The sequence below is a fragment of the Fusarium falciforme genome, chromosome 1 (assembly GCF_026873545.1).
Source record: "Fusarium falciforme chromosome 1, complete sequence".
In the NCBI taxonomy this organism is placed as follows: Eukaryota; Fungi; Ascomycota; class Sordariomycetes; order Hypocreales; family Nectriaceae; genus Fusarium; species Fusarium falciforme.
In genome coordinates this window covers 6,287,575-6,308,987 of record NC_070544.1, presented here as the reverse complement: position 1 = coordinate 6,308,987, position 21,413 = coordinate 6,287,575, and the positions used below count along the sequence as shown (strand labels likewise).

The window sequence follows — 21,413 nt, the reverse complement described above, 5'->3', positions numbered from 1 at the left end:
AGCTCTCTCCCTACCACCCCAAGTCAAACTACTCCGGGCCCAGACCAGGGAGGCTCCAGAGGAAGTTGAGAGAATCAATGTCCAACCCCAGGGACAGCTGATCACACCCTCCTCCAAATGGTGCGATGCTTGAATCAAACGGAAGCGAGACCCAAGTGTCTCCCGCGTCAAAGCCCACAAAGCCGAGGTCATCTTCAGATGTTCCCATCGTTGCCATGTACCCTTCTGCCCCCTCGGTTTCGTTCTCGCCAGCACTGTTAGAAGGCAGAGTCCGAGCATGTTGCTCACCAGCGCCCTGTCCTCGGCTCGCAGTAAGATGAGCCCGGAACTGGGCGGTATGCTTCTCTATCAGGGCTGCATACCTCAACGCAAAATCCATGTCATCGGGAGGGGATGAATTCAGCGTAGAAGTGCACTGATCCAAGACATACAAAGCATCGTTCACATCAGTGTGTGTAGAGCCGACACTTAACGCCTTAAGGAGAAACACAGACGAGCTAATGACGCTGATCTTTACGCGGGCAGGCGCGTATGGAAGCTGGGTCTTGAAATCACTCATGGTTGCGATACGGAGGACCTTTTTGCTGTCCGAGATGACTTCCTGCAGGAACCTGGCATCCTTGGGAGTTATAAACGCGGATAGAACCTCGTCTGGGTCTGTGTTAGCGGTTGCGAAGCCGGCGGATGAAGCTCTTGCGACTACTGCTTGAATCGAAATGGCGCCTGTGCAAGCCTTGAGGTGATGGTACTCGATCAGAAGGGAGTCTCTAAGGGGTTCCTTGATATCTACCCGCTTGATTAGCTAATGGAGCAGTGTCGACACGAACCACTCCTACCGTTGCACAGAGAATCATATTTCTGTTGCCATTTTGACAAGGATGCCGCAAAGTGCTCCAGTAGGTCTGCGTAATGGTCGCCAAGAACCTGGCTCTGGAGATGTGCTGCGGACTGAAAGAACATGGACGAAGCCGTACGCGACAGTTGAGTCAGCTCTACGCTCAAATCCATGTAGGCCGTCCAGGACCGATGAGCGGGCTCGTCCGAGTTCTGCAATAGCAGCCGCGAAGCAGTAACGGCTATGCTCTCTGGAAACACTGATGGATAGCCCAACCTCGTGGCCGTCTGTGTCAAGTAGACGTATAGAAGCTTTTGTGCCCTGAGATTGCGGATTACTTGCAGTTCTGTTGACCTCAATGCTTCGGGTCTTTGACTTGAAATAACCCCGAGCTCGTACGCAAGGTTATTGGCCATGCCCAAGAGCATCCAAGACATTCTATTTGCCCGCTTGGCGGGCTCAAAGACGTCGTCCTTCCACCTAATAAGAGGAGCCTCGTCGTTCATCCTCCTACGGTTCACAGGATCATAACCAGGTGATATGAGTAATGCATCCCAGCCATCAGTTTCCGGAGGGAAATGCAGGGCGCGGGGGTGCCAGTCCGAGATCAGCATCAGGCTCTCGACGGTCCCGATCGCTCTCGTCTTGGCTGTCGAGGTCTTTTCCTGACCGAGCAGAATCCGTTTGATGAGCATCTCGCAGTGACTCCAGAGGCGTTGGTGGATATTATGACTTCGTGAAGTACCGCCGGCTCCGGGGAGCATGAAGAATCGTGAGGCTATGGTGAGGATGGTACAGCATAGCATGGCCTCTTCGTGAATGAGGTGTGTGTGAGCTGAGTGGCTTCGAAACTGGTCGACGATGACGGGCGAAAGAGGCTGTAGTTTTTCAAAGAAGCTGTCACTGTCAATTAAAGCCAAGTGGAAGGAAAGCTGGAACTTACAGATCCATGTACGTGACAGCTTCTTGAGCCGTGAACAAGCCCTGACGCACGAAACGACACTTGTCCCACAGGTCCAAGGTGGAATCTTCAGGCTCTGACAAGGCGGTGATCGTGAAGCCCACCCCATTGAAGCCCCCAGGTGTAATTTTTGGACCATTGGTCGGCTGGGATGGCGTTGACGCGGCGACACTGCGTTGTCGATCGACTGCATCCGACAGAATATCCAGCGCATCGTTGGTGCCCGTCACAATGCTCGATCTCACTCGGTCGTAGAGGGAATGTCCCGTGTTGTTAGGCGATTGCGAGAACCCTAAAGCATCTCCCTGGTAACCGCCTAGTGACATGTCCAGCTGCTTGGGCGACGTGCCGGGCAGCTGGACTTCAGGAAGGGGATGTTGACGAGACGTCGTCGCCGTCTCCTGCTGTGTCCATTTCGGAGGTTCACGATGCTTTGGTCCTCTTTGGCGATGATCAAAGCGACACTCTCGATGCTCCCTCTCACACTTGTTGCACGGGGGCTTGTCCTTGACGATGCACCTCGACTTGCGAGTTCGGCACGAGACGCATGCGACATAGCTCCGCTTGAAGGAGCGTTGACTGGTAGAGGGACCGGGACTCTCCATTGTGTGGAAACAAGAAATTCTGCAGAAAGATCGGACCTTGCCAATTCGTTGTCGGGGTCAAGATCGCAGGGGAAGAAGTTGAGGGGTCGTATCCGGAGCCGCGAGTATCCGCGTCGGTCCGGCCCCATCCGGTGGGGTCCGGTCGACATGGGAATCTCAGGAGAGGAGCAGACGCCACGACCAGTCAATCGAGTCTTTGAGACATTCCTGTACAATCATGACGTCCGAAAAGGAAGCACAGCAGATGCGGAGAAAGAACCAGGCTGCGCCGATCATCGGAGGGTGTCTCGAGCATGACGACAGCATCTCTGGTATAAAGTTGGCAACATGTGAACCTCATACAGAGCATCAATCGGATATCATCCAAAGAAACATCACATCTCCCACAAACTTGACCAAGAAACAACATCGCCAACATGTCCAAGTCCATCGTCAACACCAAACCCTACCCCTTCCACTTCGAGGCAAGCCAATACCCAGCCATCCAACCCAGCGGCAAGGGCGTCAAGGTTGACTACTCCAACTGTCGCGGAGCCACCCCATCCATCCAGGCCTCGCGGCTCAGGGCCTTGATGCGCGAGGCCCACGACGACCCCTCCAAGATTGTCGCGCACGTCTGCAGCTACGATGCCCTCAGCTCGCGACTTTGTGAGGAGGCAGGGTTCCCGGTTCTCTTCCTCGCCGGATATGCCATGGCTTCTGCATTTGCGCTGCCGGATACTGGGTACATTGCTTATGGGGAGGTTGTGAATAAGATCCAGGAGGTTTCCAGAGCGACGACTATTCCTATTATCGCAGATGGTGACACGGGCTATGGCGGCCCTATGAACGTCCGTCGAACTGTTCAAGGGTAAGTCTAGACCGCGAAGCCGCGTCGAAGATCAGTGATGTTAACGGTTGGTGATAGGTTCGCGCTGGCTGGGGCGGCAGGTGTCATGATTGAGGACCAGACTTGGCCAAAGCGTGAGACATTCAATAATCCCAAATACTGGACAGTAATCTAACCCACCGTGCTAGGCTGCGGTCACACCGCTGGCAAGAGTGTCGTCTCCAGAAGTGAAGCCTACGCTAGATGGCAAGCCGCCGTCGACGCCCGAAACGAAGGCCAAGACATCTGGATCCTGGCCAGAACCGACAGCCTCATCCACGGCTATGAAGAGGCCGTAACCAGAGCTCGCAAGGCCATCGAGATTGGCGTCGACGCCGTCTTCGTAGAGGCCCTTCCCGACCGAGAGTCCATGGCCCAACTGCGAAAGGATCTCAACTTTCCCGTGTTCGCCAACATCATTGAGGGGGGAAAGACGGAGAACTTGTCGGCCAAGGATCTTGCCGAGCTTGGATACTGCGGAGTTGCTTACCCTTGGACTCTGGTCGCTGCCAAGTTGAAGAGCATTCGTGAGACGCTCGAGGGTATCAAGGGATCCTTGCTTGTCGGGAAGCCTCCAGTTGTCCTGTCTTACAGTGAAGTGTGTGAGGGGGTTGGGTTCAATAAGTATTACGAGCAGGAGGAGAAGTATCAGTATGAGGGGCGGACAAATGGAGCCAATGGCCACCAGTGGAAGAATTAAATGGGGTGTCAAAGAGATGGAGGCTTGGAAATGGAAATTGTTGAAAGAAATGTTGCGAGTTCAGGAGAACATACAGAAATATCAAAGAAACGTCATGGTCACTCCCACAAATTGCCGTGTACTGTGTTCAGGGCAAAATGTTGTTCAGGTCAAAAGCAATGGAACAACTCCTTCAGCTTTAACAGTAAACCTACTCTAAATATAAAATTGCGACCTCTTTCTACTCGAGCGGATACACGAAGTTCACTGTGAGTCTGCTTGAAACAAAGGTGCAAATTTCAACGGAACAGGTCTTTCAACTCCGGCCTTTGAAAATATCCCTCCGAAGCCGGTATTGAGTACTTCAGGAGGCCAGTGTGCGTGGCCGGACCAAGCAGGGAACAGGAGATGCAGAAACAGTCTATCTTCTATTGTCGAGGCCAACATAACTTTTACGGCGAGACTATCATTTGCTTCATAAAGCAAGTCTCAAACTGTGCCCATATGGATCCCTTCGTAGTTGCTCCCATAGCCTTGGTTGTTGCACAGGGCCAATGCCAACTTTTACAAGAACCTAGCCAGGAGACCATATTCCATGTCGACCCTCGCGTGTGGTGTCTCTAGTCGTTTGCAACACTTTTGACACTTGGAATGGTGACATACCCAGCCTCGAAGCTTCTGCAAACTCGCATTTGTGCCGTCTACCGCTCGGTCGCAGAGTTGTGAAGGCTGCAGAAATGTTAATCAGAGTGTCCCTGAGACTCCATCGGCACACATACCTGATGTCATCCTGGTCGATGACGGGCTTGTCCTCTTCTTCTTCTTCTTGAACCTTGCGGACATTCACCGGGCCACTGTTGGACACCAGGGTGAGCTTCTTGGCATCTGAGCCTTCCTCCTCGACGTTCTTTCTCTTCTTGCCCTTGGCGCGGATCTCGCTGAGGTGCTCAAAGTAGCTCTCTGGAACATCTGTCTGGTACTTTCCACAAAAGACTCCAACTTCAAAGTCCTTGATCTGGGTCTCGCCATCGATGGCATCGAGACAGGCGGCCTTGAGGTCATCCAGCGATTGGTAGATCAACTATAGACTCGTCAGCGATGCACGTTTGTAGGCGAGAGGGGAGTTACCTCATCGGCGCCAATCTCCTTGGCGATCTCCTTCACAGTCCTATTGTGAGCAACGAGCTCTGCGTTGTTCGGTTAATATCCTTCCAGAAGCACATGTATGTGGTATACTTACGTGCGGGGTCGGCAAGATCAATGCCATACTGCAAGAAGTTACGTTAGTCAGAGTTCTTCAAGAGTTGCGACTCGAAGAAACCAGAGGAGTTCAGTCTGACTTACCACGTGGGGGTGTGTGATTTCGGGAGAACACGAAGCCAGGATGACCTTCTTGGCACCAGCTTCTCTGCTCATCAAAACCTAGAGGCAAAGTTAGCCACTTATCTTATCGGATAAGATGCTCCCGCCAGTCCCAGAAGAGCACATCTTGCTACTTCGCGACCAGCGGAAACAAGGTACATACAATTTCACGTGACGTGTTACCACGAACGATGGAATCATCAACGAGCAGGACAACCTTGTCCTTGAATTCGGACGCGATGGGCGACAGCTTTCGTCGAATGCCCTGTTGTCGTGCCTTTTGGCCCGGCTGTAACATCGTTAGTGCTGCCGACATAACCCCGAGGATGGCGATGAGGGATCAACAAACCATGATGAATGTTCGGAAAGTGTATCTAAAAGTCTGGTCAGCCCCTGGATCCATTATCAAGCTTGGGATTTTCTTACCTGTTCCTGACAAAAGCATTGGAGAGCGGCTTCTGCAGGCGACTGGCCAGGGCAGCTGCGGATGTGTTGCTAGTCTTGTTGACGGAGATTCGTCAGTTTACCCGCTTGTGTATGGAAACCAAAACAAGGGCTTACCTCAGGAATTGGAATAACTGTTCAACGTCGGTCAGTCAATGTGTCGAGGGCAGAATTGGCAAGAAAGGAGTTACTGACCAACATCAATCTCTTGGACACCCTTCTCGCCCAGCACATCCTTGACCCTCTCTGCGAGCCTCTCTCCCATGTTCTGCCGACTACGGTAGATGGAGATTCCATCTTGAGAGGAGTCAGGCCTGGAGAAATAGACCATTTCGAAAATATCGGGGGTGTACGACTTCATCTCGACAATTTGTCGGAACTGGGGGTGGCCGCCCTTCTGGATGAAAACGGCTTGTCCAGGCAGAATGTCGACAATGTTAGTAAAGCCGAGCTGGGTCAGGGCAACAGACTCGGAGGCCATGAAGTAATCCATAGTTCCATCAAGAGTGGCAGAAGGTCGGGATCCGAGGCAAAGGGGGCGGATTCCGTTCTCATCCCTGAAGGACATTAATTAGTAACAACTCCTCCAAAACATGCACGCAGATCGAATTACCTGAAACCGAGGACACCAAAGCCAGTGATCATGGCAACACAGGCAAAGCCACCCTTGCACCTCGAGTACACTTCACGGAGACCGGCGAAAATGTCGTCCACATTGGCTCGAGCCTTACCGAGCTCGTGCAGAGCGTGAGCGTAGACGTTGAGGCTATCAAACCAAGGTCAGCATATGCTTAACACGAGCCCGCCGGAGCAACATGAGCTTACAGAAGTTCTGAGTCGGAGTCGGTGTTGACATGACGGTGGGCCTCAAGATCCAAGAAGCTACGGAGTTCCGTGCTGTTGACCAGGTTGCCGTTGACAGCCAAACTCAAACCGAAAGGGCTGTCTGTTTGAAGGAGTATTGTCAGTACACTGAAGGTTCGCCTTGGGTTGTTCCTGGGACGGTATAACTTACTGACTAGAACATGTTAGTTTCAATTTTTCAGTGATAGGGTTGTCAGTCACTCACCGTAGAAGGGCTGGGCTTCAGAACTACAGCGGGAGCCGTCAGCAGATACTCCTTGAACAGCAACAGGAGATGCTTACGCAGAGGAAGTTCCAGCAGTAGGGTACCGGACGTGAGAGATACCGGCATATCCGGGAAGTGTCTCGGGGATACGGGCGGGTTCCTGGAAGACCTTGGAGGCCAGGCCGTTGCCCTTCATCTGGTACAATCTTCCTCCCTGGCAGACTGTGATACCAGCAGCATCTTGTCCACGCTAGTACGATCATCAGCACCATGATGAGAGTGACGGAAAATTGTGGGTACTCACATGTTGAAGATAGTAGATGCTCTCGTGGAGCTCGATACCAGCCGTGGTGGCTTTGGGATCGCCGAGCTGGGTTGAGGTCAGCCAAGGGTCTCATCAGCACGAGGATGAGGGTGGAGACTAACAAGAATGGCACTGATACCACACATTGTCACGCAGGTGTATCGATTGTAACTCGAAAGAGGGTATCACCCAAGTGGTTGCGCAAACAATGACGCCCTTGTTGATGTTGCTCAACGCAGTGACCTTTTGTTCTTGAGGCGAGATTGAGATTTTAGTGGGCACTGAAAAAAGCTGCAAGCACCGGACACCGGAGGAGGGTGGGGCGGATGGGATGCCTCAGGCCCGAACCTTTCCACTGGTTCGGCGGGTAGTCATGATTGCCTTCACCAAAACTCTTTCGACACCAAAAGTATTAAAATTAGGAGTTCAATGGCTGTCCACCTGTGGCCTATCAATATCTAGCTGATTGTTGAACAAAGACAATGGCCCGAGAATGCGAAACCGGCAATTGGGGAATTTGTGTAGGTACGCCGATGCAAGCACCCCAATTGGGTCCCTGCCGCAGGGCAAGGGCCTATCGCGCACGGCGGACACGATTGGAACCAGGATCAGAGATAGATAGCCCGAGGTCATGGACCGAAGGCGGGGTTGTCTCGGGCCAAGTTGGTTGGGGCGCGCGATTAAAGATTAGAGAGTCATGACGGCAACCTTCAGCTTCCAATGTGCGATGTTCCATTGGCAACCGCATACCTATCCAAGGCCCCCAACTATGAGCGACTTCAATGAGGTTTCAGCTTCGCTTCTTACTTAGAAGCTTGCTTTGATCCTCAAAGTATTCCTTCGGCACACCCGTGAAGCTCAATGGATAGAAACCTTTTAGAGGCTGGAACTGACTCGCGATCTCAACGGTTTCTGTTCGGCGGATGGTTGGCCACGGCGGGCCGGCTAATGATCCGCAGCTACCCTAGGGTGGGAACCTCAGAACCCAAGCGTCGCAGAGCTCGGCCGTGTTCTATTACACTCACCACCGCGTGGCAGGAAACCACCCAACTGTCTACTCACTCATTTATGTTCTCAAATGTAAACTCGGCGTAAGACATCTCTTGAAGAGCCAAATATCTTGTTAAAACATGGCGTGTGTAATCACCCGCTCATGAAAGCACTGTGAGTTAAGACCATGAACCTCGATTCCTGTCTTAAAATGCCAAGGCTTCACCGACACAGCACGTCCCTTTCCAATCTCTTTCCAAAAGTCCCCATAAAATCAAGAGCATCCCACGAGTGGGGCCCAGCGATGAGGTTTCCCCTTCAATATGGACGCTCAAGTAACAAGAGATTTCGTACCAGCCTTGCGTTTGCATCGTAGAACGGAATGATTTAGAGCGAAAGGTATGCCACAAGTACCACTTGTGACAGGACTCTCCCCTTCTGCTGTTGTAAATAAGTATCCTGGACCAGTTCACAGGTCTTTTACCCTCTCTTCCTGGAAGTCATGGGTTTGGGAAAATACGTTTTTTCTTGTTGCAGTCTTTTTTTTTTTTTTTTTTTTTTTGACTGATCGTCCGGAAAGCAGGTCACTGTTCGAAACTGAGTCCTGGATAAAGTCGGGATTGTGAGACAGTCACAGTGTGAATGACTGAATTGAAACTGTACTGGCAATGTACTCCGTATTGTTTCTTCCAATGATGCCAGGCAGCTCGTCTGCAGGCCTGATTTAAGCGAAACATATCGAACGAGCCAATCAACACAATTACGAAATGCCCTCCTAACCCCTGGTATTCAAAGGGGGCAACCTATGAAATGGTTCATCTTTGGGGACTTTGTGTAGGCTCTTGACGAAAGATGATGAAAGCACTGAGACGGGGTTAGAGAGCACCATGGCGCCTTGCATAAGATGGAAATTTCCTTGCCTGACCTACTTGCCGCAATGAAAACTCTGAATGCTCTCTTAATGGGACTATTGTGGACTTTTGTGCACACAAGGCTTTTGACGCGAATACGGCCAGCTTCAATGACCATCATAGCCCCCTGAAGAATACACATGAACTTCTGCGGATCCGTGCCCGAAACGACTGCTTTGTGAAGCTGCAGCTTTTTTGATTATCTGAATTGAGCTCGGGACTTTCTTGTCCTTTAGTTACTATAGATTACGCCCGTGGTGGCAATCCGGAAGCACAGTCATGCCGCAGTACCTAGATGCTGACCAATGTTCCACCGGCTCACACTGTGCTATGACATCTCAGCTCCAGGTGGCTGTACTTTTGAGGACTTGTGGTCGTCATGTCTCATTGGCAAGTTGGCCTACCGTATGCGCTAACTGGTAGTTTTTCTTTTGGGAGTTTGGCAGACTTTTTTCTTTTTTTCCTTGTTTTTCATGTGTACTTTGTGGCCCTTTTGTGACCCTTGATGTGATGTGTTGTCTGTGTCCAGACGACGCAGACCTCCCTGGAAGCCGCACACAGCATATAAATTCCCCCTTTCCATCTTGTGACACTCTCTTTTCAACCTTCCCATCTCCTACGCTCCTCTAGCCCAGTTCCACATCATGGACATGATATTTGATCACGAAACGGTCACAGACCAATCCGAACTCCTCCCTGTCCATGGCAGCTATCAAAGCCTAATTCCAGATGAGCTTTCTGCTCAACTGGACCTTTCCTCATTGCCTGGCGTTGACTCTTTCGGTTTTCCTGCGCACCCTCAGCCGCCAAACAGCACAGTCCACGCCGCTGCGAACAGCGTCGCCTCTGGGGTGCCGCCTGCCAAGCCCAGCCACGGCAAGCGCTGGCAAATCCCCGATGCGAAGTGGGAGGAACACAAAGATACTCTGTACAGGCTGTACATCGTGGAGGGTTTGACCCTGGAGAAGACCATGGCGGTGATGGAGAAGTACCATGGCTTTCAAGCGTCGTAAGTGGTCTTCTACAGATATCTTTCTAACCACAAAGACTGACATATGGTTGCTGCCAGAAGAAGGATGTACAAGGACCGCTTCAATTCTTGGAGGATGTTCAAGAATTTAAGAAAGAACGACGTTAAGGACGTTGCCCGACAGCTGAAGGAGCCGCAGTGCCGTGACAGTGAGATCTTGATCTCCGGCAAGAAGGTCTCTATGGCGAGAATGCAACGCTACTTGAACCGGCATGGCGAATCCAACCTGGAAAACGCAAACATTATTCCGAAGACCCTCGAAGTCAACAGTGTGGGCTCGACCATGGGAACCGCAGCAAAGAAAACTCCACGCGCTCTCTTGCTCGGGGTTGATGTCAAAGATCCTTTTGATGTTCAATCATTTCGCGCCCCCCATGGGGAGGGAATCTCTGTGGGTGAGTTGCTTGTCCTACGAACGAAAGGCGCCACGCAGATTATGGATGAGGAAGTCGACGAGGGAATCTTGAGTCTTCAAACTGCATTCACCGGGTTGCGAGATTTCTACAAGCCATCCCATCCCAGCGTTGTACAAACTGCTTGGTGTTTGGCTGAGGGTTACGTCCGGAATCAAGAGATAGAGAGCGCAGATGAGATCGTCAACTGGATTTCCAGTGGCTATAGCCAAGATCTGAGTCTCTTCCACCCTCGAACGTTGGACCACTACCTAAGCGTTGTCAAAATGCTTCAGGAGTGGGGGCGAAGCCAGGACGCCAGATCGTTGGGGTTTCGCCTCTTTGCTGCGATCCGTGACAAAGCCCCCTCGAGCAAGGTTGTCATGGTCCGCCAGTCCTCGGAGCCTGACTGCGAGTTCTGTAGTATTGCTGATGACGCTGAGTTCCAGCAAATCTTCGATGAGCGCTCAGACATGGACGAAGTCGACCAACAGCTCAAGCTTGCTAGCATCTGGTCTGCGGCCAGGCTCCCTGGTATGCAGCCAGTGATGGAGAAGCTGATTTTGCGGTTTTCTTCGCTTAGCTCGGTCCTGAGAGGCTGGGAGGTGAAGGCTAGATGCATCTACATCAGGGCTTTGAACGACGAAAAAGCCTACGACGCTGTCAGGTCGGAGTGCAAACTCGCCCAGAGCACACTGAGTGACCTGATCCGTCACGCCAATCCGCCATCTACGGCAGATCTCATCTGTCTTTGTGCAGAGGTGTTGCGCATATTCCACCGAGTGAAAGACACTTCTGGAATCGAGAAGGTAGAGAAATGGAGAAAGAACCTGTTGCTTGGCCTTGTCAAACCATTTGAAGGAACTGGAGGCCGCACCAACTGTTTGGGCTCCATCAGCCACTTGTCAGATATCGGCTTGGGCTATCAGCGCCGCTTCAAGCAGATAGATGCCGAGATTTGGTTTGAGTGGGCGAACAAACTCTCGGCCCATGAGCTCGGGAGTCACAGCCTCATCTCACAACTTCTTGATAGGGCGGTTAAGGAAAGGTATTATGATGATAGTCAAGTACTTGGTAGTGTTTAGTCAAGGTTTTCATGTGCCTGTTCAATTACTCCTTCATAAGTAGAACGAAGAACGAACCAGCAACTGCGCTCATCCCAAATAGTGAATCAAGAGTTAACTGGTAAACCAAATAATTGACTTGGATGGTTTTCTCCGCCAGAATGTGTCATTTTAATTGCTTATATGAGTGCCCATCTGCCATCGCTCACGGGGCACACGCTCTCAGCCATGGAGGTCAAGTGAAAATGAAAGACACTTGTTTGTTTTTGCAAATTATCAAGCATAGAGATCCAAGAGCAAGACGAGATCCCAAGGTAGCCACCAGATGTTCACCAGCGTTCCTACTTCCTTATATAGCCCCCCAACTGTCTCGAAACCCCTAATCTCAGTAAAACAAGGTACTTGCGGGGCGAGAGCCATATCTCGGCTGAGAGAAGATGACTATGATTGCGCGGGTTGCGCGGATTCCACGGTTCGCCGAGGAAGTCGTTCGAGACAGGGAACTACAAAATCTAAGACTTCGCTCAGGTGTAACAATATCAATAATCAGTTTCTAGACGAACGATTTTCGGTTCTTTCACTGAACAGAATTCTCATCGAAGACTAACTTCTTAAGTAAAAACGAGAAATTATGCCGCTATCATCTGTTGAAACCAAGTTGTCCAACCTCTCGTTGCAGGTCGGTCCAGATCATGGACTGGAGCTAGTCAATATTCCAGCGCCATCGCCTCAGGATGGAGAGGTTTTGATCAAGTTGAAGGCCGTTGGGATCTGCGGGTAAGGAGCATCGCAACTTGATACTATGCCTAGATGTTTGTTGACACTGGAATAGATCAGACATTTACTTCTGGAAAGCAGGCCGAATAGGCTCGTCGAAATTTTAAAAAGACTACATTCTTGGACATGAGTGTGCCGGCGTTGTTGTTCAGTGTGCACCAGATGTCCACTCTCTCCAAGTAGACATATGGTCAGCTTCCCTTACCCCGTCAACGTGTCCGGAATTCGTACCACAGCGCTGACATATAACGCAATAGGTGACCGCGTGACTATTGAGGCTCCTATGCCGTGCGAATATTGCCTGTTTTGTCAAAGTGGAAGACGCGACATGTGTAGCAACCTGTGCATCATCGGCGTGTTCTGACTGACGGCGCCCTACAGAGATACATGGTCCACCCGGCCAAACTTCGACTCAAGTCTGTTAAACTTTGCACTGGCCAAGTATAAAAATCAGTCACTAACAACTCGTTAGGCTGTCAGACAACATCAGCTTCGCCGACGCTGCGTTGCTGGAGCCACTTAGTGTAGCAATCCAAGGAGTCCGAGATGCTGGTAGCCTTCACTTGGCAGCGCCGCCTTGATCTGCGGTGCTGGGCCTATCGGCTTGTTGACTCTAGCAGCTGCTAGGGCCTCCGGGGCCCACTCATTGGTTATCATAGATATCGAACCGACCAGGTTGGATTTTGCCCAGAAACTCATGCCTTCGTGTTTCACATACAAGGTTGAAACGAACCTGACACCCGAGGAGAATGCGAAGGCGATCAGGCAGCTATATGGGCCGGGACAATACTCTGCCCCTGAGACAGTTCTTTAGTGCACTGGCGCGGATAGTAGCGCCCTTGTTGGATTCCATGCTGCTAGAATGAGTAGCAAGGTTATCATTCTTAGAGTTGACAAAGGAGCCTTTACCAATTTTCTGACTGAGCTGATGTTAGGCAAAATGGTCAGTACCAGGACTCTCAGGACATCCATCGAAGTAATCTAACCGTGTCATATTTAGCTTTCTATCAAATACTCTGGCAGCTACCACGATACCTGGCCGGCTGGCATCGCGTTACTCAGCGGGGGCCTGATAAACCTGGAAGGGCTCGTCACACATGGCTTCCCGTTAGAGAAAGCAGATGAAGTCTTCAAGTTGGTTGCTGATTCCAAGCATGACACTCTCAAAGTGCAGATTGTTGAATAGCTGGTGACTCTTAGTAGTAATCTGTATCTTGTGATGATAGGAGGAACTCGCCTTTCAATGGTAGCAGATGCGGTCCAAATAAGATTTAGACTACCTTGGTGAAGAGGACGAGGATCACCCTCTCGTGAGGATACAACTCCCCCCTAAGAAGGTAACAGGGGGTGTACACTCTGTCGATCCAGCCTAGCTTGCCACCAATGCAACTCTTTGAACCTTGTTTCTGTCATGTGCATATACCAGAACTGATAAAGTGGCTGGTAGATGAAACACGATCGTGTATTCTAGGTTTTGTCCTCGGAGAGAAGCGTCACTGATAACGACCATCAAGACAATTGCTAGCAGAATAACTACATAAAACAACCACATAAATCAAGCTTTCCAAGGCCCTTTAGATGTGTACCAGCTCTTCTAACTCGATGATTTGCTTTGAACTCCCATTCAGCGCGATCTAGACCAATGCCCTGGCAAGGTCGTCCACTTTGATAGCACCACATGGCTTCTCAGTAAGGATACCAAAGCAACCTACGTCCAGCGACAGAATTCCGCTTTGTCCGCGCACACCAAACATCCAATCAATCCTCATTCTTTGCAAGGTCACACAGCCCCTTTTCAACTTGGCCCTGTATCAAGTCAACGCAAGGCTTCACAGCAAATACAAGAACTGCATAACTTGACGAGTCGAGTTTCAGCCATGAAAGACAAAGACTTGTTCTGATCCCACACGGCATATTTTCCACTACAAAATATCGAGAGTTAGGTAGATAGATGGGTAGTCCAGACTCCGCGTATTCTATATGTAGGTCCGCGTCATCGACAAGCAGTCCTGACTAATTCTCAGCTACACTTGTCTATGTAGCCGCGCATTCCGTGGACCGAAGACCAAGTGGCTGTCCACTACCCATTGAATACACTAGGTTTAGACCACCTGATAATCATTTGATATTTCCAAAGTTCCATCCTTGAATAAAGACTGGTCTCTATAAAGATGGGTAAAGTTGGAGTTGTTTTTTTTCTTTTACCTTGCCATCACCCAGTCACCAGCCCTCCTGTTAGACTTGTACAGTCAATCGTCGTGTCTCTGGTCTCTCGCTTCCTGGTGCGAGATAGCTCGAGGTGTCGAGTGTTTCACCACATAAATTATCGGCTAGTCAGGCTTTCTTCAACATGCCTATTCGAGAATGACTCTGTAAAATGACGTCACCTCCCAGTCGATGGAGGTGTGGTAAAGGTCACGAAAGGAGACTACGCGCCCAAGATTCCACACCGATGGCTAATGTAGAACGTCATCAAGTAATTGCTCGTATATTATGTTGCGCGTGTCTTTTTGCCATTGTGAAATAACTAACTATTTCAGAAAATGTTCACCAATCCGCCCAGCCAACTCGCCCTTGAAAAATCACCACACAGGGCTGAAGTTTTTCCCCTCTCTGAAGAACCTCGGAACTTCATCTTCGTCAACCAGCTTGCTTCTTCCTTTGACCTCTGACATCATGCCTTGCAGTTGCCTCATCGCCTCCTCTCGAGCCATGGTAGAGACCCTAGCAGAACCTCTTAAACGGGAAACAATCTGGGCGGTGATCTTCGAAGCATCCTCATCAGGCATTGACCAGCATCGAGGCCGGTCATCTTGTATGTTCGCTTTGTGCGCGGCCATTACTACCCTGGCACATGGTTGCACTTGCTCGTGCCCTATGTTCGCCACGTTGGCCTCTGGATCGAGCTGCTCGAGAATTCCATTGATCAGCCATACGTGGTTGACACTGAGGATGACCATAGACGGATCATAGGTAGCAAAGGGGGACTCTTCTGGACAAGCCTGGACGCATTTGTAGCTAAGCTGAGTGCCAGTGAGCGAAACTAGCACTGGAATATTGCCTAAGAGGGAAGCGCCTGCTTCAAGAAACGCCCTCAAAGTCTTCGGGACCTCTCCAGAGGCTTTGCGGCGAAAGCTTGAGCGCATAGCTGCCCTGTACCACGAAAGTCTGTTGAAGGTTGTGCTGAGATAGAGAACCCAGGGGCTTGTCAAGGCATCATTGTTGCCATTGGGGGCAGCACCCTGCTGTAACAGGCACTGAATCAATGGGCCTCGGTCCTCATACACAGTTTCTTCATCCCCATGATCCTCCACTCTAGCGCAAAAGCCGTACAGAAGCGCACCCAGGACCACACCAGGGCCAATCCTCGGTTGCACCTGTGGTATTCGACCGGCAGTGTAGCGCACGAGCCCTGACAAGCCTGCCCAGAGCAGAAATTCGGCCTCGATCAATTCCGGATCTCGCCTTGGTAAGTTCCGCGCCTTTAGACCCATCCTTACGAAATCTGACCACAGTCTTCTGGTCTCGTAGGCCCCCTCAATGGCCGATGTGAGATCTTCTGGAGGAACACCATCCTTGTCCACGGTACGGCTGGCTGAGAGTAGAAATGAGCTAAGCTCTCTGTATCTGGGAAATTGTCCGGTGTCCTGAAGAAACGGCCAAACGTGGCAACGCAGTAGGCAAGCTCTGATCAGTCTCGTACGGGCGTCATTTACGGATATCTCGCGGGTCTGCCAGAGGCGCCGCCCGTCCTCATTTTCAAGGAGAAAGTCGCGAGCTGTCCGGTGAATGAACAGGACCTGCATATCTGCATAGTGCTCCAGACTGTTCCCCCTGGAAAGCTCGTTGGACACTTCAAGAAGTCCAGCTGATCGGATCTCGACTGCCCTCGCAACGTGAGAGCATCTCTTATCAATCTCTGCGGTGGGGAACTCCTCACCACGGTCCAAGAATCGATCCAAGACAGTCGCGTCGGTGGCAGCCATCAGCTCGAAGACAGACACCGACCCTTGCTTCAGACACTTGAGGGTTCTGGAGCGCCCAGTCTTCTCCGCCGTATATTCTGCCGCAAAAATGATGTTAAAGAACCAAGACGAACTCTTCTGGTAAATCCCACGGTCATCGTTTAGCCTCGACCACATGTCTTTATACAGTGCTGCTAGGTCTCCCGGCATCGACTCAAGTCTCTGCCTGAGTTCAGCATCAGAGTCACCGTTCTCGATTCCCCTTGCAAGACTCTTTGAAACTAGAACAACCCAGAGGAATACCCCATCGGCCCTGCAGATGATGAAATCCACGAAAGCTTTGATGTGTAGTTTCTGGTCTGTTGGTGAGATGGCCCGGCGCAAGCATCCTGCAGCATATTTTCTCATGTCATTTTCCGTCAAGTCCTGCATTCTGAGATTTGCGTGAACCTGGAGATGGTTTCGCAAGACCTGTTCTGGGCGACTCGAAAGACATAGTTTGACTCGTGGTCCCGAGAGCCTGTCCAGGAGGAAGAGAAGATCATGATAGTCCGCTTGAGGGGAGAATTCGTCCAAGCCGTCAATGAACAGACAAATGCCACTTTTAGATTCAGAAACGCAGTTTTGAAGAAGAGCCTCTAGTTTCTCTGTGTCCCAATCCGCGTTTGATGACGGTTTCTGGCAGATGCCACGTGTCTTGTGAAGGTAATTCAAAGCCATCTGTCGGTTCTCACAAAAGATCTGGTACATCAAAGAGCATAGCAGACCCTTCAAACTTTGTTGCATCTCTGATCCTGCTTTCCAGAAGTAGTGCGAGAAAATCTGGACTTCGGACTGCCAGTTGCCCAAAAGCCTTTTCGTCTTGGGATTGGATGAGACGAACTTCATCAGAGTGCTCTTCCCCGAGCCTGGCTTGCCAGAGATCCAGTAGATGTGGCATTTGGATTCCAGCCAGTCCACAAAGCTGTCCCAGTGTCCTCCTTCCCCATTGGGACTGGATCTCGGTGAGAAGCCACCCGTAGAATCGTCCTCATCAACAGTTGTCCACTCTGAAAGGGGGGGTTCCTCGTCCGGTTCCTCGTCCGGTTCCTCGAATATCCAGCGGTATGTTTGAGGATAGTTCCCAGTGATTTGATTCTTTCGTTCCTCCATACTTTCGAATTTGAGGCTTTGTAGCAGGCGCTGATAATTGACTTCCTCATTTTGCTTGTCCTTCCATTCCTGGAATTGGTCAAATTGCCGTTGGGTGCTACTTTCGACAGTAGTGATTTGTGTTTGTAATAGCTGGGTGTTCTTGGACGACTCAGACTTGATGTGCGCTTCCACGCGAGATTGCGCATTGTTCATGGCCTGGAGCAGTTGATCTCGCGTTTCCGTATTTCCCTGAGCAATCAGATCGAGCTTGTTTTCGTTTTTCGAAGAGCACTGCTGGATTGTGTCTTGCAGAAGGCGGCGTGAGTCTGTGAGAACGCCTTGCTGCTCGATTGTAGAGGCATCAACTCGATTAAGTGTCCTCACAAGAAGTTGAGTGTTCATGGTCGATTGGATATTTCTGAGACTGATTTCCAACTGCTCCAGGCGCGATTTTCGAAAGACTGTTTTGAATCCGAGTCGGATACTGATTCGAACTCCTTTCTGCCCGTTTTGAGGTGAAAGATTCTGCATCTCTTGGGCCAAGTTGGTTGCGACCTCGAGGCACTTTTCTGCTGTGTCCCGAAGAGCCAGATCATCGCTCGAAAGAACACCACTGCCTGTGTTCAGATTGTTTTTAAGCGTCTCGGAGATTTTTGTCAGTTCTAGACCGTAGTCGTTGAGAGCAGGGTCCGGCTGTCCATCGTTGTAGATCTTCTTGCACAGCGAGAGAGTCTGCCCAGCGAACGTTAGCGTCTGCATGACGCTGCAGGCAAGTCCGAGGGCTGCCAGAGGCTCGAGGTCAGGCATTGAGGGAGTTTCGGTAGAGGTAAAAGCTGCCGCTGTTCAGATTCTTCTGATCGAAGTTGAAAGGTGGGAAGGAATGAGAGAGAAAAAGAGAGAAGATTTGAAGACGAGGCTCTCAGCTGGATGGCTGTGAAATGGCTGAGCGTGCAGGTGCAGGGATGTCTCTCGACGGCCAATTACAATCATCTCGAGGCTTTCTGAGAGGGCGTCCCGAGTCCTCAAGCACAGGTGCTCATGGCATTTTCCTGGGCATTCATGCATGTTTACAACAGCAACAGCAGTCCAGCTACCGATAGGCATATTTCATTGTTCACGGTAGGTATTATAAGCCATGGATCCAAAGCGATAGATGATGAAATAAGCGTGAAGATGATTAAAAGTTAGGTAGGGAGTTAGTCCAGAGTCGGAACGAGATACCCATTGAATAGCATTACTGGGGGACTTTTCGGGCAAACATGATGGGAGAAGAGGCAGGGAGACAACACGAGGGCCGGTCAGCCCACTTGCACCCTGGGCATACTGGTGTGGTTGAGAGTCGGGGGTGCTTCCCTCAACATCCATAGGGGTGCAAGCAGGTTTGACGTGTCCGATTAACTCTCCATTCTCAACGAGTAGATGAGAAAAAACTGATTTTGCCAGTCTTCTGACCAAGGCCTCTGTCAGTAAATGTGGTGAAACCGTCACGGCGGAAGCCATTTAAACACCACCAATCGCCGATCGGAGCGGAAAGTGGGGCCGCTCACCGAAATCGCCGGGCGGATTTTCTCTTCTCCCTCTAAATTTTGGCGATGCCATCGGCCCACCACGGACGACCCCTCGAACAATGACTCAATTGGCACGAGTATAGCTTCCTCGCCCTTTCTTTTGCGATCATGATGCTCCCTCTTGGTCGCGGAAGCTTTGCTCTGCGCCGCGGAGCATGCGCAAGCTCCCTAACGCTGCTGCGAGCGCGGCAATGTCTGCCCCGGCGCTGCTACTCCCAGAGCTCCGACCCAGAGGCTAGAGCTACAGCTGATGGGACGATCAACGAGACCTACAAGAAGGATATTCTAGGCCTCTGGGAGAAGTGTACGGCTCTCGCATACTCTCCGCACACAATGGTTAACACGCGTCAGACAGCAATGCGGATCTGCCCCTCAAGAACACCAGGCCTGGCAAATACTCCGGGTTACTAGGCAAAAAGAGGGCTGTATCCAAGAGCCTCATCTTTGCCGACCTTACCACCTCGTCGGGGGAGGTGATTCAGCTCTGCGCCGATGCCGCAAACGATCCCGAAGCCCACGCCCTCTTGCGCGACGTCCCCGCCTTTAGCCCCGTCCTCGTCGATGTGATAAACGAGACCTCGAAGAATGAAACCGTTGGGGAGCCTTCGTCCGCTTCTTCCAAACCTACTGTCTCCCTCACGAACCTCCGAACCCTCAACAGCGTCCCTAAGGACCTCATCGTTACGAAAGAGGTCAACTTCCCACCGAACAAGCGACACTACCAGATCAAATTCCACCCAGAGCTTCAGGCCCGCCTCAAGTTCCGGTCATGGCTCAAGGCAGAGCTGACCAAGGGCCTGCTGAACAAGGGATTCGTCGACGTTGAGACACCGACACTGTTCAAGTCAACACCCGAGGGCGCTAGGGAGTTCCTCGTCCCGACCCGCCGGCGCGGCATGGCGTACGCTCTGAACCAGAGCCCTCAGCAGTACAAGCAGATCCTCATGGCGAGCGGTATCGGGCAATATATGCAGTGGGCTCGCTGTTACCGTGACGAAGACTCGCGGGCAGACCGTCAGCCGGAGTTTACGCAGCTGGATATGGAGTGGTCCTTTGCTGGTGCGGCAAAGGTGAGGCAAGACGTCAACGACATTGTTCTAGATGCTCTGGCGGCTCTACGGCCTGCGCATAGCTATAAGGAGATTCGGAAGCAGCGGGTCCCCGTATTGACGGAGATTCCTGATGGCCCACAGCCTTCGGATGAGCCTCGCGCGCACGAGTTCACGACGATCAAATTCCAGGACAGCATTGCTTCTTATGGAACTGATAAGCCTGATCTGCGCATCCCCAACAAGGTACAGTTCTCGCATGGGTCATTTCAATGCACACTGCTAACAGTTTCAGGTCCATGCTCTTCCAGACCTGGAGCCTTATCGCCAGTTCGTCAGCATGATCACTGATATAGAAGATCCGCTGGTCGAAGCCTTCACATTCCCACTAGAAAACTGCTCTCCACAGGAGGCGCGTGAGTTCGTCATCAAGTTTATGGATGATCTGCCTACAGGACTAGCCAACAACCCCGACGGACAGCCTTCAGTGCTGGTTTACGACTCGAGCAAACCACTCATGGGATTGAGCTCGGTCGGCTTCGAATTTGAGGCCATCTTGGACCTTGTATCCGAGGGCAAGGAGCTCAATGACGGCGATCTCATCGTTTTCCAGGCCAGGGAGAAGCCCCAGGGTCAGTACTGCAAGGGCTCCACCAAGATTGGCGAGATGCGCAGTGCCCTCTGGAAGGCCCTGGTCGAAGCAGAATACATGTCGACGCCAAAACTCGGCACCCCCGGCTCACTGCAGTTTGTGTGGGTGACCGAGTTCCCCATGTTTAAGCCCGTCGAGGAGGGTGAGCCAGGTCAGGAGGGCAGCGCCGGCATCGCGGCATCCCACCACCCCTTCACGGCGCCCCTTTCCCAGGCCGACCTCGAACTCCTTTTCACAAACCCCCTCGATGCCAAGAGCGCAGCCTACGATCTCGTGCTCAACGGTGTCGAGGTCGGCGGCGGCAGCGAACGTATCCACGTAGCCGAAGTTCAAAAGTTTATCATGCAGGACATCCTTAAGGTGCCCAAGAAGCGGATCGCCGACTTTGCTCACCTCTTTGAAGCCCTGCAGTCCGGATGTCCTCCTCACGCTGGTTTCGCCTTGGGCTTTGACCGACTCGTCGCGCTCATGACGGATACGGCAACGGTGCGAGATGCCATGGCGTTCCCCAAGACGATGAAGGGAGAGGACCCGCTCGTCAAGTCGCCGAGCAAGTTGACAAAGGAGCAGCTTGAACCTTATGGGTTGTATCTCCGGGGTCAGAAGGATTCATGAGAAACCTTCCGAGACGGGGGGAGTTGGATAGCGCCTTGGCCCGCAGTAGCTGAGGGTATCACATCGCGACTCACTAGAAATGTTTCATGTTTGGGCTGGGAAGCGAACTATATACTGTATTGTAAGTGTAGACAAGTGT

At 51.5% G+C, this 21,413-nt stretch overlaps 5 protein-coding genes and 1 pseudogene across 6 annotated transcripts, besides 1 other annotated feature; 3 read left to right on the top strand and 3 right to left on the bottom strand.

Moving 5' to 3' along the window:
- Positions 1–28: 28 nt before the first annotated feature.
- NCS54_00182100 (Zn(2)-C6 fungal-type domain-containing protein) lies at positions 29–2,401 on the bottom strand (the record flags this gene model as incomplete). The annotated part of the gene is made up of 3 exons (XM_053147436.1): positions 29–786; positions 837–1,732; positions 1,779–2,401. The coding sequence occupies 3 exons, from the start codon at positions 2,399–2,401 to the stop codon at positions 29–31; spliced, it is 2,277 nt and encodes a 758-aa protein (XP_053003411.1).
- A 416-nt stretch (positions 2,402–2,817) lies between these two features.
- Positions 2,818–3,969, top strand: NCS54_00182000 (Hypothetical protein; the record flags this gene model as incomplete). The annotated part of the gene is made up of 3 exons (XM_053147435.1): positions 2,818–3,251; positions 3,309–3,364; positions 3,419–3,969. The coding sequence occupies 3 exons, from the start codon at positions 2,818–2,820 to the stop codon at positions 3,967–3,969; spliced, it is 1,041 nt and encodes a 346-aa protein (XP_053003410.1).
- Positions 3,970–4,649: 680 nt separating this feature from the next.
- Positions 4,650–7,273, bottom strand: NCS54_00181900 (Amidophosphoribosyltransferase; the record flags this gene model as incomplete). The annotated part of the gene is made up of 16 exons (XM_053147434.1): positions 4,650–4,677; positions 4,728–5,029; positions 5,077–5,135; positions 5,189–5,216; positions 5,293–5,370; positions 5,474–5,599; positions 5,660–5,684; positions 5,737–5,810; positions 5,872–5,888; positions 5,950–6,311; positions 6,368–6,520; positions 6,580–6,772; positions 6,824–6,846; positions 6,901–7,073; positions 7,128–7,193; positions 7,250–7,273. 16 exons carry the CDS (start codon positions 7,271–7,273, stop codon positions 4,650–4,652), a joined length of 1,731 nt encoding a protein of 576 aa, XP_053003409.1.
- A 2,399-nt stretch (positions 7,274–9,672) lies between these two features.
- NCS54_00181800 (Hypothetical protein) lies at positions 9,673–11,535 on the top strand (the record flags this gene model as incomplete). Its single annotated transcript, XM_053147433.1, has 2 exons — positions 9,673–10,037; positions 10,098–11,535. 2 exons carry the CDS (start codon positions 9,673–9,675, stop codon positions 11,533–11,535), a joined length of 1,803 nt encoding a protein of 600 aa, XP_053003408.1.
- Positions 11,536–14,873: 3,338 nt separating this feature from the next.
- Positions 14,874–18,197, bottom strand: NCS54_00181700 (NACHT domain-containing protein; the record flags this gene model as incomplete). The annotated part of the gene is made up of 1 exon (XM_053147432.1): positions 14,874–18,197. One exon carries the CDS (start codon positions 18,195–18,197, stop codon positions 14,874–14,876), a length of 3,324 nt encoding a protein of 1,107 aa, XP_053003407.1.
- Positions 18,198–19,042: 845 nt separating this feature from the next.
- On the top strand, positions 19,043–21,274 carry NCS54_00181600 (annotated as a pseudogene). The gene is made up of 3 exons: positions 19,043–19,262; positions 19,310–20,253; positions 20,303–21,274.
- Positions 19,043–21,274: a sequence feature.
- Positions 21,275–21,413: the final 139 nt, after the last annotated feature.